Source organism: Carassius carassius, chromosome 37 (genome assembly GCF_963082965.1).
Source record: "Carassius carassius chromosome 37, fCarCar2.1, whole genome shotgun sequence".
Lineage (NCBI taxonomy): Eukaryota > Metazoa > Chordata > Actinopteri > Cypriniformes > Cyprinidae > Carassius > Carassius carassius.
Window position 1 is genome coordinate 2,984,872 of NC_081791.1, and position 20,177 is coordinate 3,005,048.

The 20,177-nt window shown below is 35.8% G+C and overlaps 1 protein-coding gene across 1 annotated transcript; it reads left to right on the forward strand.

Annotated features, from left to right (window-relative positions):
- Positions 1-388: 388 nt before the first annotated feature.
- On the forward strand, positions 389-13,558 carry LOC132117837 (sodium- and chloride-dependent GABA transporter 1-like). The gene is made up of 15 exons (XM_059527143.1): positions 389-793; positions 1,115-1,416; positions 1,523-1,654; positions 1,843-1,943; positions 2,076-2,185; positions 2,312-2,444; positions 2,675-2,809; positions 2,890-2,993; positions 3,352-3,476; positions 3,588-3,700; positions 4,355-4,486; positions 4,591-4,693; positions 6,376-6,476; positions 11,249-11,416; positions 11,517-13,558. Exons 2-15 carry the CDS (start codon positions 1,182-1,184, stop codon positions 11,751-11,753), a joined length of 1,929 nt encoding a protein of 642 aa, XP_059383126.1. The 5' UTR covers positions 389-793; positions 1,115-1,181; the 3' UTR covers positions 11,754-13,558.
- Positions 13,559-20,177: the final 6,619 nt, after the last annotated feature.

Sequence of the window (20,177 nt, forward strand, 5' to 3'; positions counted from 1 at the left end):
TTTTTTTTTTTTGAGGCATTCTTTCTTTTTCAAATGTTCAGTTTCAAATGAGGAGTGATATTTCCTGCTCACACCTGATGCTGTGTCAGTGGCTTCACCTTTTCTGCTCCTCATCTGCCATATTTTTAATATATATTATGGTTTGAAGTGGGCTGGGTTTGAAGAGGGATTTAGAATGGGCAATGAATGCATGAGTTCATTTTACCTCATGATAGCCACAGATGTTTGTGTGTGTGTGTGTGTGTGTGTGTGAGAGAGAGACAGAGAGAGAAAGAGAGAGAGAGAGAGAGAGAGAGTAAATCAATGAAACTTGAATTTTAAGTCAAGATTTCAAGGATTTAACGAGAGAGAGAAAAATAAAAAATAGCCAATGTTCTTAATATGCTGCTGCATCCCATGAATTATGCTCAGTTTTAGAACAAAGACACCTAAATATTCCACCGATATATCAGACTAATTTTACTTGAGTGTGATTTAACACAAGGTAAAGATTTAAATGCCTGACCTGAAAGTGTGTGTGCGTGTGTATGCGTGTGTCCGTTGGGGGGTGTTGACTTTCACATGACATTGACGCTCTGGAAATGTTGAGTAGCTGCTGATCTCAGACAGTCGTTGCTTGGTGGATTCAGCACCACTCGCCCGTGGACAGCTCCCGCAGGACCGCTTTACATGGACAGAAGGCTCATTTACGTGCCAAGTCATTCTGGAAGTTTACAACTTGGAGAGGAATCTACGGATACCTCACTGCATGACACACGGGCATATTGCTTTTGGGAAAGAAGCCAAATTCACTGTAAGTATATACGATACATTTTAAAACGATTTTCATTTAATTAAAATGTCTTAAATGTGTTTGTGTGCGTGCGTGTCTGTGTGTTTAAATGCATTACATTAAATGGGTAGTATTAAATTAACAGTAGTACATGCATCAAAACACTAGCGAAACATAATGGAGAAGCTGGCTGATCGTTCGATAAAAAATAAATAAATATTTATATCTGAAAATTGCCTGCTCATGACAGGCAATTCTGTCTCAATTAGAGACGGCAGCGCTCTTGTTTTTTTTTTTTTTACGGGGGGAAAACAGTGGTTTCGTGTGTTTCGGTGTTTTCAGGTTAACTGAAACTGGTTTGATCGGGTGTTTGCGTGGTGGATCTCTGCTGCTGTCTGAAATCAGAGACATGGCGACAAACAACACCAAAAACACCGATGGACAAGTTGTGACGGAACTCAACGAGATCACAACTAACGACAAACCCAAAGCGGAGGACGTCAAACCAGAGAAAAAGAAGAAAGACATCCCAGACAGAGAAACTTGGGGTGGGAAATTTGATTTTCTCCTGTCATGTGTGGGCTACGCCATCGGACTGGGCAACGTGTGGAGATTTCCTTATCTGTGCGGGAAAAACGGCGGAGGTAATAGCTTCTCCGAGAGTCTGATATGTTGTGTCTGGATGAATGTGTGCTTTGTGTTTCTGTGCACAGCTCCACTTGGTGCTTTCATCTATTTCTGTGATTCCAGGGGCTTTCTTGATTCCTTACTTTTTGACGCTTATTTTTGCGGGAGTCCCTCTATTTTTTCTTGAATGCGCTCTTGGACAATACACATCCATTGGCGGCCTTGGGGTTTGGAAACTAGCTCCAATGTTCAAAGGTATATGATTTCTGTTCAGCACCTTTCTTTTATATCTGCTGCCATACTTACTGCAAATGAAAAATTAGATGAGTAGATTTAAACGCTGAGTTATGTTTTGTAAGTTATGTTATGACTGATAACATAACTGATGACTGCTTTGAAGGAATTAATGTAAATGATAATATAACAGACTGTCATAATTACAGGTGTTGGTCTTGCGGCTGCTGTTCTCTCATTCTGGCTGAACATTTACTACATTGTCATCATTTCCTGGGCAATTTACTACTTATACAACTCCTTTACCACTGTAAGCATTCCTTGTCATATGCTCTTGCATGCCATAAAAAAGTAATTTGGAGAATATTTAAGTTTTTATTCTGGGGTATTAAAAAAAAAAAAAAAAGTAAAGTAAAGTAAAGCATTCTTCTGCTTTTTCTAGGAGCTTCCATGGAAATCTTGTAACAAACCATGGAACACAGACAGATGTTACACAAACTACAGCATAGTAGACACCACCAATCTTACCAGTGCTGTCATGGAGTTTTGGGAGTAAGATTTTGGGCAAAATAATGTGCATGACCTTCTTTGACCTTTGGACATGAAAATACATAATACTTGTGTCCAGTAAGTGTCTTGTTGTGAAGTGTAATTGTGTTGCATGATGTGCTTATACAGACGCAATGTGCATCAAATGACTGATGGCTTAGAAAAACCTGGTGAAATTCGTGCGCCACTTGCAATAACACTGGCCATTGCCTGGGTCCTCGTGTACTTCTGTATCTGGAAAGGAGTTAGCTGGACTGGAAAGGTGAGATGTCTTTGTCGGTCTGGATTTTAAGTGAGTTTTTTAATGATTTCACTGCAGTGAATGTAAAGCACATATGCTTACCATAAACTTTGTGGGAGTAGGCAAAAATGCTCTATGGGTTTCTTGTAGCATGAAAGCAATTTCCATTATTTTTTTAACAGACATGGACACACTTGCTGAACAAATGCTCATGGGTAAATGTCTGATAGAGAAATACATTTTTTTTCCAGGTTGTTTACTTCTCTGCCACATACCCATACTTCATGTTGTTCATTTTGTTTATCCGTGGCGTGACCCTGCCTGGGGCTAAAGAGGGAATCATGTTCTATGTCACTCCTGATTTTGAGAAGCTGAAGGAGTCTGAGGTGATTTTACACGCTTAATCATTCAAACAGGATCAAACAAACCCAATCTTGCTGCTGAACACTTTCATTTTCCATTTCAGGTTTGGCTGGATGCTGCAACACAGATTTTCTTCTCCTATGGTTTGGGTTTAGGCTCTCTTATTGCTCTGGGCAGCTACAACCCTTTCAATAACAATGTGTACAGGTATGAATGATGCAATCGACATTTAATCAGTTAGATAACTCAACCCTCTTTTAGTGTTTCAGGCCCTTTTCACCCTGATCATTTTTTCCCTTTTTTTTTGATGCTGTGAATGCTGTTTGTTTGAACAAGCTAGATCTCAAACTGTGACTGACTGTGATTATGTGTCCATTATCAGACTTGACATTTTAGCATATGAAAAGCGAGGATTACCATCAAATTACATTTGAAGTTTGGCTATATCACTTACATAATCCATCTTCTTCTGAAATTATAAAATGATATGCTGCTTTTAAATCAGACAAAGACATTTATATCACATTTGAGGACAGAATCCTTTTTCCCTCTTTTTTTTCTGCAGGGATTCTATAATCGTGTGCTGTATAAATTCCTTCACAAGTATGTTTGCTGGATTTGTGATTTTCTCTATTGTGGGCTTCATGGCACATGTGACAAAGAGATCAATAGCTGATGTAGCTGCATCAGGTAATCCATTCATTTTTACATAATTGGAAATTAATATTTTTTTATACTGGTTGAAGTATAGATATTTATCTTAAGTGTTAATATAACTTGTTTTTTTCATGGCTTACACAGGTCCTGGTTTGGCATTTTTAGCTTATCCAGAAGCTGTGACGCAGTTGCCTATCTCACCACTGTGGGCTATTCTCTTCTTCTCCATGCTGCTGATGCTGGGAATCGACAGTCAGGTGAGAATATCACATATTCAAGCTCTGACCTAGAAACAGAAGTGAATGGGATCTGGTAGGTACTTCAGATCTGCCAGCATCAGCGACTGTCCCTGTTGACCACACAAGGAAATATAAGGAACATTAAAAACACTCCACCGGCCTTGTGCCAAATAAAATCTTTTGATGTTGATTCTTGCCTTTATGGCTGCATGCATTGATGATTTTAAACTGATGTTCATTGTCTCTTAAGTTGGACATAGTGGGAATGTTAGCATTTTCTGTAAAAAAAAAAAAACTACTGGCGTAGAATCGATCCCAGCCCTGTGGCACCAAAAAATATAGAATTAAGTACTTGTTATATGTCCTTTACTTTAATGAATTGTTTTTGTTTTTGGAAAGTCATATAAAACCAACTCTGATTGGATGCCTTTATGTTATACAGCATACAGATTTTATTGAATGTAACCTAATTTTTTTTTGCTATTAATATGCTCACTAAATTTATTTTTTATTATTATCGAAAACTGGTTTCACGCTGTAGCCATTTATTTCTAAAAACAACAAAATTATTTTTGTGTTGTGATATATTGATATGTTTTCTTAATGCTACTATCAGTTCTAAAAATGGCATATAAATGCAAAAAAAACAAACATTGTAGATGTTGTTTTCAGTTCTGCACGGTGGAGGGCTTCATCACTGCTCTGGTGGATGAATTCCCACGGCTGCTCAGGAAAAGAAGAGAAATTTTCATCGCATGTGTTTGCATTGTATCGTACGCCATTGGGCTGTCCAATATCACACAGGTAAATCAATGAAGCAAGCAGATGATGAGATGTTTGACCGTTGTTGTACATCTATATGATTGCAGGCTGCTGGGACTTGTATTGATTTTTTTGCTTTGTTTTAGGGTGGCCTCTATGTGTTTAAGCTCTTCGACTATTACTCAGCCAGTGGAATGTGTCTGCTCTTCTTGGTGTTCTTTGAGTGTATCTCAATCTCCTGGTGCTATGGTGAGTCCTTTTTACATTCTCTTAAAATCTGTAATTTGCATTGTGCTTATCATTTACACTGAATAGCATTATAAAAATGAAGAGAAATGCTTTCGCTGTCAGTCATAAATAGTCATTCAATTCAATACAAGCTTATTTTATAGCGCTTTTTACGATACAAATCATTACAAAGCAACTTTACAGAAAATTACGTTTCTACAATATTTAGTAGTAGCTTATAATTCATAAACAATCCTGTCATGACAAAAGTGCATCCAGTGGGACTGGGCCACAAAATGGCATCAGTGCCATTACTGTTGCTAAATAAATAAATAAATATATAAATAAATAAGCCTTTGTATAAATGATGAAGAACAATCAATTGTCAATTAGAAATGTTCTATTTTTCATTTAAGATATTTTTGCTAATTGCATGTGATGAATTTTAAATAGGGTTGTCAACTGTCCAATATAATGCAACCAGCCAACCAACATGTATGTACAACACAGAAACTCATAACAACAGTCATAAATTAAAAGTTGTGTTCCTACAGAAGACCAGTTTATATTACAAAATATTACAAATATATACAAAAATTATTTTTATGGCAAAGCAGATTTGCAGAACTACTTTGGCCTTGGCCTGCCTATATACTATAGCTTCTATTTCTTTCCTGTTTATGCTACTGTCATTCTGGACTGATAAATTACCACTGCCATTTTTCTGCCAGTTTCTGGACATTATTCTTGGTTGTGAATGTAGTGTTAGTTACTGCCTGCTTTCTTTTAGAGTCTGGACTTTACTAACAACTAACTAACATTGTTGACCCTGTATAGCATGTCCCTCATTATGTATATTGCTATGATTATATGTACTGCTTCTGTTTTCTCTCTGTCATCAATTTAAAGCCAGTTGATTTCTCAATGTTTGCCACCTCCGCTGTCTGGTAGTGCGATATTGCAGGGTACGGCCTGTTTTAGCAAGGAAGTTCTATGTATTTTTGCAATTTTAATCCAATCTTTGAATCAGCAACTGCCTGGAAAATTGTACTGGCTGCTCATCATGTGTCTGATATGAAATGAATTCAGTTTTATATATAATTCATCGCTCTCTGTCTTTAACATTTGTTTACCCTCTTCACAAACATCCTAGCACACCTTTTTTTTTTTGTTGTTGATATAATTACTTTTGCACATCTTTGCTCTAGATCAGGGCTATGACAGGATGTCAGACAACAATAGTTAAGAATTGAAGGGGAGTGAAGGTTTTGTCTTTTTTATATGATTATGTTGCAGATATTTAACACATTCAGTTAGTATTTTAAAGAACCATTCATTTCAAGCTTTTGTACAGTACACATGCTTACACACGCCATTATTGTTGCAAAAAACAAAAAACAAAGCAAGAAAACAATATATATATATATATATATATATATATATATATATATATATATATATATATATATATATATATATATATATATATATTATATATATATATTATATATATATATATATATATATGCATTTGTATAAATGATGACTAGATTCACTTAGGATTGATTTGGAGAGCATCCTTGAATCCTCAGTTCTGCTTCAGATGAATGAATGCATGTATTGATATGAATCCGTCAATCCTATTCTTGCAACGTATTTGCAGTGAATTAATGCAATCCATTTAAAATTTCTTCTAATTCCAGGTGTGAACAGATTTTATGATAACATCCAGGAAATGATTGGATACAAGCCTTGTCTATGGTGGAAACTGTGCTGGGTTTTCTTCACCCCTCTAATTGTCGCTGTAAGTAACCTACATTTTTCCTTATGATGTGACATTACAAAATATATACATTAGTGCTCTCAAAAGTAGTGTGTTAACAAATGTGATTAACTTTTCCAGTTTAATGTCATTAAAAATATTTAACACAGTTACACAGGGTTGAGCTACTGCTGCTTTGGTCTCTTTTTTTTTCTGTACAAGAATTGCATTTACTTAGATGCAAAACATCTTTACAACCACATCAAACGGGAGACTTTTCGGACACGTGTTCTAGGTTCACCTCAAATGAGTGCAGAAACAGTACAGGTGCTAGAAGCTTCAGTAGAGCAACAGTGAGCTGCGGTCAGATGAGATGTTGTCTCATGTATATATACTGTTATACTGTATATACAATTTTACAACACACACACACACACACACACACACACACACACACACACACACACACAGATAGATAGATTTATACTATACATGTTTTAGTTTCAGAATCACACTTTGTGCTTGTGTGCTTGTGTTATTTAAAACTTTTACTCAAATTTACATTTTCTACAAATCTGTCAGCTAGCAATGCCAACTGGCAAACTCGAGTTACATAATCAGATTACTTCAAGTTACTAGTAAAGTAGCGCATTACTTTTAAACTATATCTGAGTTACTTTTTCAAATAGGTAACAGAAGTTGTTTGTCCATTTATTGATTGACAGCTCTCCTGTCCCTGTGTTGAGAGAATTTGAGAGTGAAGTGCAGAGGCAGAGGCACTTCTTTCAGCCCTAGGCTCATTAATTTCCCTTTTGGTGTGAAATTGCCTTTAAAGTTTCCAAAAATATACCTTTTGTGTGTTTTTTTTTTCTTTTTTCTATTTTTCTTTTTTATTAAAAATCAAACAAGCAAGCCCAGCCCAGGTGACAAAAGTAACACAAAATAACATAATTCATTACTATACATAAAAAGTAACTAAGTAACACAATTTTTATGGAGTTACTTTTTCATGGAGTAAAATGAAAGTTGTAATGATAAGAATATGTGTGATAACAGTTTTTATTAAACAGCTCTGTGGAATACTTGATTCTGATTGGTCAATCGCAACATTCAAAGGTATATTATCCCTCGATAAAAACCGGTAAAAGCTGATCACACAGGCTCATCCGTGTAACTAAAGTCAAGTCAAGTCAAGTCACCTTTATTTATATAGCGCTTTAAACAAAATACATTGCGTCAAAGCAACTGAACAACATTCATTAGGAAAACAGTGTCAATAATGCAAAATGATAGTTAAAGGCAGTCCATCATTGAATTCAGTGATGTCATCTCTGTTCAGTTAAATAGTGTCTGTGCATTTATTTGCAATCAAGTCAACGATATCGCTGTAGATGAAGTGACCCCAACTAAGCAAGCCAGAGGCGACAGCGGCAAGGAACCGAAACTCCATCGGTGACAGAATGGAGAAAAAAACCTTGGGAGAAACCAGGCTCAGTTGGGGGGCCAGTTCTCCTCTGACCAGACGAAACCAGTAGTTCAATTCCAGGCTGCAGCAAAGTCAGATTGTGCAGAAGAATCATCTGTTTCCTGTGGTCTTGTCCTGGTGGTCCTCTGAGACAAGGTCTTTACAGGGGATCTGTATCTGGGGCTCTAGTTGTCCTGGTCTCCGCTGTCTTTCAGGGATGTAGAGGTCCTTTCTAGGTGCTGATCCACCATCTGGTCTGGATACGTACTGGATCCGGGTGACTGCAGTGACCCTCTGATCTGGATACAGACTGGATCTGGTGGCTACAGTGACCTCGGAATAAGAGAGAAACAGACAAATATTAGCGTAGATGCCATTCTTCTAATGATGTAGCAAGTACATAGGGTGTTATGGGAAGTGTTTACCTAATTAATGCAGCCTAAAAATCCTTTAACGGATTTGGATATTAAAAGTTTTGAGAACGTAGCAGACGTAGAGGATTATAATGTAAAAGGAGCTCATTCAAATACTGAGGTGCAAAGCAATTCAGGGCTTTATAAGTAATAAGCAATATTTTAAAATCTATACGATGTTTGATAGGGAGCCAGTGCAGTGTTGACAGGACCGGGCTAATATGGTCATACTTCCTGGTTCTAGTAAGAACTCTTGCTGCTGCATTTTGGACTAGCTGTAGTTTGTTTACTAAGCGTGCAGAACAACCACCCAATAAAGCATTACAATAATCTAACCTTGAGGTCATAAATGCATGGATTAACATTTCTGCATTTGACATTGAGAGCATAGGCCGTAATTTAGATTTTTGAGATGGAAAAATTCAGTTTTACAAATATAGAGCTGAGTATCATCAGCATAACAGTGAAAGCTAACACCATGTTTTCTGATGATATCTCCCAAGGGTAACATATAAAGCGTGAAGAGTAGCGGCCCTAGTACTGAGCCTTGAGGTACTCCATACTGCACTTGTGATCGATATGATACATTTTCATTCACTGCTACGAACTGATGGCGGTCATATAAGTATGATTTAAACCATGCTAATGCACTTCCACTGATGCCAACAAAGTGTTCAAGTCTATGCAAAATAATGTTGTGGTCAATTGTGTCAAACGCAGCACTAAGATCCAATAAAACTAATAGAGAGATACACCCACGATCAGATGATAAGAGCAGATCATTTGTAACTCTAAGGAGAGCAGTCTCAGTACTATGATACGGTCTAAATCCTGACTGGAAATCCTCTAAGGAGGAATATAATTGTGAGGATACCACCTTTTCTAGTATCTTGGACAGAAAAGGGAGATTCGAGATTGGTCTATAATTAACTAGTTCTTTGGGGTCAAGTTGTGGTTTTTTGATGAGAGGCTTAATAACAGCCAGTTTGAAGGTTTTGGGGACATATCCTAATGACAATGAGGAATTAATAATAGTCAGAAGAGGATCTATGACTTCTGGAAGCACCTCTTTTAGGAGCTTAGATGGTATAGGGTCTAACATACATGTTGTTGGTTTAGATGATTTAACAAGTTTATACAATTCTTCCTCTCCTATAGTAGAGAATGAGTGGAACTGTTCCTCAGGGGGTCTATAGTGCACTGTCTGATGTCTGATGCAATTTTATCTCTAATAGTATCGATTTTAGAAGTAAAGTAGTTCATAAAGTCATTACTGCTGTGGTGTTGGGAAATGTCAACACTTGTTGAGGCTTTATTTTTCATTAATTTAGCCACTGTATTGAATAAATACCTGGGGTTATGTTTGTTTTCCTTAACCTTCCTTAAGCATAAAGGAGCAACTTTATTTAAAGTGCTAGAAAAGAGAGAGTCCATGGTTTCTGTTACATCATCAAGTTGTTCTGAGCTTTTGGATATGCTAAGGAATTTGGATACATCAGGAAGATAACTTATAAAGCAGTCTTTTGTGTCAGAAGTGATGGTTCTTTCATACTTGTAACAAGAAGTAGAATTTACAATTGTGGCTATATGAAGTATGAAGTCAGCACTGTACTCTTGTTAGGAAAAAATTTTCTTGGTGGAAGCTTTGTGTTTTGTTTTAGCTAATAAAATATTAAATCTCGATTCAAAATGTTGTACAATTATTTAATTATGTCATCCTGGTATCGCGGACTCACTCTCTCATTTCATATAAATGCAGCTGCTGCCATTTTGCTATGATTGTTTAGTAGGCTGTAATGGATTATAAGATAACTAACAAACTGGTAAGATTTTAAAACATTTTTGGCTCAATTCTTCTTATTTTTTTGTGGTGAAATGTTGTGTAATAAGTGGTTTGACTGCACCATTTCCCTTAAATGTTTGTCTAGCTTGAACTTGCTGCTTGCTTCGCGTCTTGGTCCTGATCACACTGTCAAGGTTTTTTATACTGAGATAACAACCGGCTGGATGTACATTATCCCTTACTTAATTACTGATCTTGGGTAATGACATTGACAGTAATATGATAAGCCTGGTCTACATTGCAGGTTTTGACTGGGGATTGACCACTGATATTTATTTTTTATTTTTGTAATAATATGCACCCTGATTCCCTGATTATGTATACCCCGCCAATCAGATTTAGATGTTTTGAAAAAGCTCTCGCCATTTTTGTGACAAATATTAAAAATGTGATAACTAATAAGATAAAGTGAAAAATGAATTTTAGATGAACAAGTAATGTTTTTATATATTCATATTCATTTTTTTTTAAATATTTCAAATATAAAACGTAAAAAATTAGAAAAACAGTCAGAAACACAGGGCTGACCATTATGACAGATTTATGTGATGTGTTAAAAAAATCATTGACATATATTTATATATTGCTTTATCACAAGGCAGATTTTATTGAACATAAATGAGCAGGAAATGTAAATTTAGCTATTTATGATACAAGCAATTATGATAGAAATTCAATTTAACTATAAGCAGTTCTACAAATGGCTATAGTTTCAGTCTTCAGCTCAAGTCAGATAATGTTGATTCAGTTCAGTTTAATAATGGTCACAGTGTTGCAAAGTTAGTGTCATTATCAAGCTCAGTTCATTTCAGATCGTGTTCTCATCTGATAGTGTCAGTCTCAGCTGTTGATTGTTATTTGCTGATGAGGAACATTACCTCTGCTGTGTAGAATGACCCTGGTTCTTTATCCCAAATTTGATCACAGTGTTTTTACACTTTTATTTGTCCCAAATACTTTTTTTGTGTGTCCTGTTCCTTGACTGTGATAAAAATGTTTTTAAAGTCTTGCAGTCTTTAGAAGTATAAATCATATGAATTATAGGTTCAATTATGTGAAAACTGCAGTATTTGTAAACAGAGCTTCTCTACAGGGCGTGTTCCTCTTCAGCGCAGTGCAAATGGTTCCTCTTACAATGAACAACTATGTGTTCCCTAAATGGGGGCAAGGAGTGGGCTGGCTCATGGCTCTGTCTTCTATGGTTCTCATACCTGGTTATATGGTCTACATGTTCCTCACCCTGAAGGGAACATATAAAGAGGTAAATGTTTTTATTTAGAGCTGAAATTATATACAATTACGAGTGATATATATTTATGGTGTGTCTGTGCTCACTGGTGCTGGTTCTGGGCTCATTTCAGCGGATCAGGATAATGCTGCAGCCTCCAGCAGTCAAGCGTGCTCAGGAGAATGGGCCTGACCAACAGCAGCTGCAGACACAGCCACAGCAGCCGGAGCAATCACTGCAGCAATCACCGCAACTAGTGCAGCAACCGGACCAAGCACCACAGCAACCACAATCACCACAAGCACTGCAACAACCGCTGCAGGTTGATAGTTCCTCTTCGACTAACCCTGGCAATGATGCCAACGTTTAAAACCAGTAGAAGTGAACCCCAGCAGAGAGCAATCAAAGATTAAAAACACAGAAGACTTCCATGTTTATACAGTAATAGAATCATCTACCTCCAGGGGTCATACATAATCAAGCTAAACATGAAAAAAGCAAAAGTAAAAAAATAAATAAAAAATAAAAATAAATATATATATATATATATATATATAAGAACACAAACACAAAAACCCATGCATTTGAAAAACCTACACAAATTTTGTATGTTCTTCAAATGTGAAGCAAAACTTGTCAGTGTTAAATGACTTGTGCTATGTATTATGTGAATTTGTCTCTACTAAGGTTATACTGTGAGTTAGATTTAAGGACAGTGCATTGTTTGGCAATGCACAAGCTATTTATGTGAGGTATGTACTGTTTCTATGTTGCACTGGGGACAAAGCGGGAGTATGAGAAACTGGGCGAGATTATGTTACATTCCGGGTCATTTGGGCAATCCAACGTGTATCAAGCAAGCCCTGTGTCTAAAGCACAAAGAATTTCTTATCGATAGAGCCCTTGGGTGACCCGCATGTGTTGTTGAATATATTTGTTGAGAAAGACTGTTACTATTTAGTTTTTCATTAGAAAATGCTTGTATGTGATGACAACATTTTTAGAATTATTTTTAGAATGCTTTGTACTTTAATGTTGAGACCAAGGACCAAAATCATAGACTTAAGCAAAAACAAATATATGCCTGCCAGTGTGTAGTATGTAAAGCACAGGGTACAAAATAATAATAATAAAAAACAATAATAATAAAAACAAAATCGAAACACTGCAAAACATAGGGTGAACATTTTTGCTGATTATTATACAGATTATTGATGAGTACTGTCAATCCAGTGTCCTGTTTACATGTCCCCTCAGGAATATCAAAAAAAAAAAGAAAAAAAAAAAGATTTTTTGTCTCTACCCTGAGTGCATATCAGCTCCTTAAGCCTGTGATTAATGTAGTCGTGATTTGCATGACCATTAGTTACTTAATGTGCCAAAACATTGAATACAGTAGGTGCAGTGCTTAAACAAAACAGGAACGCGCACAAACTGGCCACTCCATAACAATGGTTTACACTACTTGATTGTGCCATTCTTTTTTAAAAAGTATACAAAATATTTCTACCATATAATAGTTATACCATATTTGAAGTAGCACAAAACTAAAATACATGATGGTGTTTTGACCCTTTTCCCCCAAAAAGCACAAAACGTACAAGTACAGAGACTTCTCCAACACTAGGGCAATGATGTGGTGACAGTTTGTGTCAAAGGCAGCTACAGTACATGCGAGAAGCATTTGGTCACGTTAAACATGTTTACTAAGAGGAGATACGTACCTACATAAAATGTGAAATGGCTATGTCCTTTGTATTTTGTACAAAGTTATTTTACTGCAGTTTTATCTGGAACTTTATTGTAAAATTGTATTGTGTAAAACGTGTAACCGTGAATGTCTGTACTCCATTATTACGTTTTTGTCTAAATGTTGACATATCTGAAAAACAATTGCTGTTTTCTGCAATAATATTTTGATCTCTGAAGCACATATCTAATTAAAATTATGAGTGAAGATGATTATACAAAGGATTATAAATCAAATAGAATTTATGTCTCGTAAGAAATAAAACTGTTTTGTATATTTTTAACTGTTACACTGCCTAAAATTATAACCTCGGACATGTATTTAAATGGTGTCATACAAAAAAACAAAAAAAAAACTAATAAACAAAAAAAGCACGATTGTTATGTAAAATGTATAAATAAACAGAAAATATTCGTAGACTATAATCTGTGTGCTAATTTTCAGTGTTCACTAAAAGCCATTTAAATAAGAGCATGTATTTTACAATGTCACCCCAATTGTTTTGAACAGTATCCCTTAAAAATGATACAAATAAATACATTAAATAATACTAATAAGCAGCAATTAACTGGGCTGAAATAATGAACGTGTTAAAAATACAAGGTCCTAATTAATGGGAATGCCAAAGCCATAAACTCCAGCTGTGTCTGTTGTATTATTTAGTTTTGCAGGTACCTGTAGTCCCATGAGTAACTGAAAGGATACACAGAATACAGATTGCTATTTAGATTTCAACAAATGCAGTTAAACAGTTAAATTAACCATGCTTTTTGGAAGTCAGTGAATTTAACATTGTCATTGTCATAGCACTGGTGATGTTCATTTTGTTACCATATATGTTTAGAGTGTATGTGATTTAGTTGATTGAATGAATCCAGTGTAATTTCGTTGATTTATACAGTGTATCTAATCACAAAAGAGGTACCCAGTTTTTGTGGAAAAATGACAATATAATCCATTCTTAAATTTTAAAATCATTTAAATATGGTTTTGTCAAGAAAGGCAATATCATTTATAAAAGTATGTGTCTATGCCGATTGCTAAACTAGCTGTACTGTGTAATAACATTGTTTAGTCTGATTTGTTAAAAGTCAAGTCAAGTCACTTTTATTTATATAGCACTTTTAACAAAACAGATGACAATTATAATGACAAAAGTAAACACAAATTTTCAGTTAAAGGCAGTTCATCATTGAATTCAGTGATGTCATCATCCAACTCAGTTCAGTTTAAATAGTATCTGTGCAATCAAGTCAATGATATCTCTGGAAATGAAGTGTCCTCAACTAAGCAAGCCAGAGGCGACAGCGGCAAGGAACCAAAAATCCATTGGTGACAGAATAAAAAAAAGAAACGGGAGAGTTTGGGGGCCAGTTCTCCTCTGACCAGACGAAACCAGTAGTTCAATTCCAGACTGCAGCAAAGTCAGATTGTGCAGAAGAATCATCTGTTTCCTGTGGTCTTGTCCTGGTGCTCCTCTGAGACAAGGTCTTTACAGGGGATCTGTATCTGGGGCTCTAGTTGTCCTGGTCTCTGCTGACTTTTGGGGCCTTAAATGTCCTCTCTAGGTGCTTATCCACTATCTGGTCTGGATACGTACTGGATCTGGTGGCTATGGTGAAAATCTGATCTGGATACAGACTGGATCTGGGTGACTGCAGTGACCATCTGATCTGTGGATTCAAACCCGGGTCTCTTACACCAAAGGCATGTGTCTTATCCACTGCGCCAACACCACCCCTTCACACACATAATGAGATAAGTTAAAAATAAATACAAAAACAAAAAATAAGTAATGTAAAGTATGCAAGTGTTAAAGGATCAAGTGTTTTTATAAAAAAAAAAAAATAAAATCAGAAGAGAGAATAGAAATAGAATAGAGAGTCAAGTAATGACTCAAAAGAAGAGGGTCAAGTAAATAATGAAATGAAATAAACAGAAATATTTGATTAATAGAAAAATACAAATCACTCAATAATTGAATAATTAACAAATTAGTTACTATAACTGGGACAGTTTGTTTTCATGATCAGACAGCATTAATGCTTCACAATAAAAATAACGATATTCACAATAAAATAATTTCCTTGGCCAATCAAAAAGAACACATAACAATTTATTTCTGTAGAGCATAGGCACCATAGCTATTGTGCATTCGCTTGCCTCAATCCCACACAAATGGAACAGATTGCAGAAAACTGTTAAAAATTGATTAATTAATTTAATCTGAGGACAGGGGAAAACAAAATTATAAATAAGAGTAATGTTATACATCAAATTACAAGCAAATTTATTTTAAGTGTTAATATTAATCAGCAAATCCCCACAAATCATTATCTCAATTGTAAAATAAATGTGGAACAAAGAACTGATTGGTCAATGCTACTTGAAAACTAAATGTCAAAAGTCTTTCATCCAAGTACAGTCAGTGCATCTGGGCCCTCCTGGTGGATCTGCTGGCTTGAAGACATAAAATGACTGTATCTTACAAACCCCTGCAAACACTCCTTTTCTTTTACCTCACTTCTCCACTCAATAATGCCCTAAACAATGCTCTCATTCTATCTGTAAGACGTAGTACAGCAGTGTCACATGGTAAAAACAAATCAGTAGTCAGGATGCTTGAAGAGAAGATAATCAGACAGGATATAGAATTGAGTCAAGCCTCTCCATATTCCAGATCTTCATATATAAAAAGTTTGATTTCCCACCTGTGAGGGATTGCATTAAAGATTGCACTAAAGATTCAAACAACGGAGCTGTCTACAACATAAATTGTTGGGTTATAAAAAAAAATATCATCTGACACCAGTGAAAAACACTAAACTCTTGGTACATTTCACACCTACTGTTCATTATGGAAAATAACCCATAATCACAGGGTTGTGCATTTCATCAGAAGTCCAGGTGAACAGGCCCAGTTTTCTTTGCATATGTGTTTTCTCATGTGTTCCAGATCCTCATGTGGTTTATCTTAGTTTGCAAGCTGATCATTACCAGCTATTCCTTATTTCTTCTCATCTCAGATTTATATTCAATTCAATTCAATTCAAGTTTATTTGTATAGCGCTTTTTACAATACAAATCGTTACAAAGCAACTTTACAGAAAATTATGTTTCTACAATATTTAGTAGTAGCTAGTAGTTTGTGCACGTTTGACAGGATTTTAGAAAAATAAAAATAATAATAATAATACAAGACGTAGTCAGCTAGATGATGAACTATCAATATTATTAATTAATAGTAATTATAGGATGCAGTCACACATGTAGCAATAATTGTTAGTTCTGTTTGTTGATTCAAGGTTAGCATCATCTGGGGTCCTCTGAGGGTCAGCATCATCTCTTCTCAGGTGTTCTGGATCCAGACTGGAGCTTGTGTAAATCCTAGTTACCACGGGATGTAAATCCCGTGGCAAAACATAGAAACAAAATAGAGACATCATTAGCATAGCTGCTGATCCAACAAAGTAAAATTAGTTTAACCCAAGCTAAAGAATAAAAATGCAGATGCAACTACACTCACAATTTAAGAGATACATTATTCGAATGCTTGGCGAAAGAGATGCGTTTTTAATCTAGATTTAAACAGAGAGAGTGTGTCTGAACCCCGAACATTATCAGGAAGGCTATTCCAGAGTTTGGGAGCCAAATGTGAAAAAGCTCTACCTCCTTTAGTGGACTTTGCTATCCTAGGAACTACCAAAAGTCCAGTGTTTTGTGACCTTAGGGTGCGTGATGGGTTGTAGCGTGGTAGAAGGCTAGTTAGGTACGCAGGAGCTAAACCATTTAGGGCCTTATAGGTAAGTAATGATCATTTGTAACTGATACGGAACTTAATAGGTAGCCAGTGCAGAGACTGTAAAATTGGGGTAATATGATCATATTTTCTTGACCTGGTAAGGACTCTAGCTGCTGCATTTTGGACTACCTGTAGCTTGTTTATTGACGAAGCAGGACAACCACCTAGAAGTGCATTACAATAGTCCAGTCTAGAGGTCATGAAAGCATGAACTAGCTTTTCTGCATCAGAAACAGATAACATGTTTCGTAGCTTGGCAATGTTTCTAAGATGGAAGAATGCGTTTTTTGTAACATTGGAAATATGATTTTCAAAAGACAAATTGCTGTCCAATATAACACCCAGATTTCTGACTGTAGAGGAAGTAACAGTACATCCGTCTAGTTGCAGATTGTAATCTACAAGATTCTGTGTGGTGTTTTTTGGTCCAATAATTAATATCTCTGTCTTATCCGAATTTAATTGGAGAAAATTATTTGTCATCCAATCTTTTACATTTTTAACACACTCTGTTAGCTTAGATAATTGGGAAGTTTCATCTGGTCTCGTTGAGATATATAGCTGAGTATCATCAGCATAACAGTGGAAGCTAATTCCGTATTTTCTAATAATATTACCAAGGGGCAACATGTATATTGAAAATAGAAGGGGACCTAGGACGGATCCTTGTGGCACTCCATATTTTACTGATGATAAATGAGATGACACCCCATTTAAGTAAACAAAATGGTAGCGATCGGACAGGTAGGATCTAAACCATCTTAGAGCCTGCCCTTGAATACCTGTATAGTTTTGTAATCGATCTATGAGTATGTCATGATCTATGGTGTCGAACGCAGCACTAAGATCAAGTAAGACTAGAAATGAGATGCAGCCTTGATCTGACGCAAGAAGCAGGTCATTTGTAATTTTAACAAATGCAGTTTCTGTGCTATGGTGGGGCCTAAAACCTGACTGAAATTCTTCATACAGATCATTTTTATGCAGGAAGGTGCTCAATTGAGCAGACACAACTTTTTCTAAAATTTTAGACATAAATGGAAGATTTGAAATAGGCCTATAATTTGCCAGTACACTAGGATCTAGTTTTGGTTTCTTAATAAGAGGCTTGATAACCGCCAGCTTGAATGGTTTTGGGACGTGACCTAAAGATAACGACGAGTTAATGATATTGAGAAGCGGTTCTTCGGCTACAGGTAACAGCTCTTTTAGTAATTTAGTGGGTACAGGATCTAATAAACATGTTGTTGGTTTAGATACAGTGATAAGTTTATTTAGCTCTTCCTGTACTATATTTGTAAAGCACTGCAGTTTATCTTTGGGTGCGATGGATGAAACTGAAGTGTTAGACGCTGTAGAATCTACATTCGCTATTGTATTTCTAATGTTATCTATTTTATCAGTGAAGAAATTCATAAAGTCATTACTATTTAACGTTGGTGGAATATTTGAATCAGGTGGCGTCTGGTAATTTGTTAATTTAGCCACTGTGCTAAATAAAAACCTTGGATTGTTTTGGATATTTTCAATGAGTTTGTGGATATGCTCTGCCCTAGCAGTTTTATACTTAAAACTGATTTATACTTACTGTCTGCACATATTATTTGCCAGATTGTGCCTCCATTTACCAGAATCAGTTGCAGCATCTCCCAAGCTTTTTTACAGTTGAGGAAAACAACAAGGGATTCATCATAAGATAGGAATAAAGAGTAGTTCCCATTTTAAATAATCATACAAAACAATAAAAGCTAGCACATGAAGATATTAAAGAAAAATAAAAGCATAAAAACTGGAGTCATTTGCTATCACCTACACTGTGCACTATGAGGCATTCACTGTACAGGAAATACTACACTGTGAACATGTAACCAATCTAAGCTGGTTCATCTTCATCAGAAGATGAAGTACAATGTGACGTCAAAACAATCTTTGAGCTGTTTTGGTGGAAGTGACAAAGTGCAAGCTTTGAATGCTTATATCTTCTAAATGTGAATTTTTTCACTGTTTTGGAGCACACTGCTTTATAGATAACCTTAAGACTAACACATTGATGCTAACAACCAAAAAACTTTAACATTTTAATTTCATGGGGACTTTTAATATTGTAGCACTAACCCCACTAAACACAACAGTGGCCAAAATATTTATTTATTTATTTTATGACCCTACATTTAACTTAAAGCATCAAGATACATAATTTTAGATAATGTTTGTCCAATAAATAATTTTTTTTGCTAGGATTTAAAAAAAAAAGTCTCTAAAGGGGTGAGGAAGTCACTAAATCTAGTGACAAAATCACTAAATTGGCACACTGACTACAACATAAGTTACTAATATTATGCAAAAAAATATTTCCACACAATTTGGCATGTTTCATTATGTTATTATAACAAATAAAACAACTGACTCTAAGCAGCAATATGCTTACAACATTTTGCAATATGGAACAAGAGTTTGACTCCTAACCCTAAGGTTGTGGGTTTGCGTCTCGGGCCGGCAATAGAGGTGCCCTTGAGCAAGGCACCAAAACCCCAACTGCTCACTGGGCGCCGCAGCATTAATGGCTGCCCACTGCTTTGGGTGTGTGTTCACGGTGTGTGTGTGCACTTTGGATGGGTTAAATGCATAGCATGAATTCTGAGTATGGATCACCATACTTGGCTGTATGTCACGTCACTTTATATTGTGTTTTGATAATTTTGCAAAATGCAAAATTCATTTGATGCATTTGATTATTAAAATATTTTAGTGTCTTAATTAAATGATTTTAATGTAGTTACATTGATTGATGTTGTGCTGCTGTGACTTCACATGAGCAGGCTCACAATTGGCTGATTCAGAGGTTGAGGTCGGCCATTTTGTGTTGACATTGTAAGGGAAACAGGTCAATTTAGCTCAAAGGGAATCATTTAAGATTTTAAAGGGAATTTGAACAGAATCACTGTTTCACGGCTGATCACTGAGATGCCCTGCAATTCACTGAACATCAAATCTGCAATGGATATTATTATCCAAACTATAGTGAAAACACTATTAATTAGCACAGTAACAAGATCGGCAGTTTAAGACATTAACTTATAAGCACAAAACACAAGATACTTCTCTTTTCAATATGAATAAGGCTTTATTAGATAAATCTAAGACATTTAAACTAATCTAACACACAAACGCACGCACGCACACATTCATACAAGTTGCAGGAAGATCGAAAGTTATTAAAGAATGAGTTTAAGAGAATGGAA

What these genes read in the sequence shown, in the direction of transcription:
- LOC132117837 (XM_059527143.1), top strand. Translation starts at nt 1,182, where the DNA reads ATGGCGACAAACAACACCAAAAACACCGATGGACAAGTTGTGACGGAA. An exon ending in GGCTGTCCAATATCACACAG is followed by an intron (nt 4,487 to 4,590) that starts GTAAATCAATGA and finishes GCTTTGTTTTAG; the next exon opens with GGTGGCCTCTATGTGTTTAA. An exon ending in TCACCCCTCTAATTGTCGCT is followed by an intron (nt 6,477 to 11,248) that starts GTAAGTAACCTA and finishes GCTTCTCTACAG; the next exon opens with GGCGTGTTCCTCTTCAGCGC.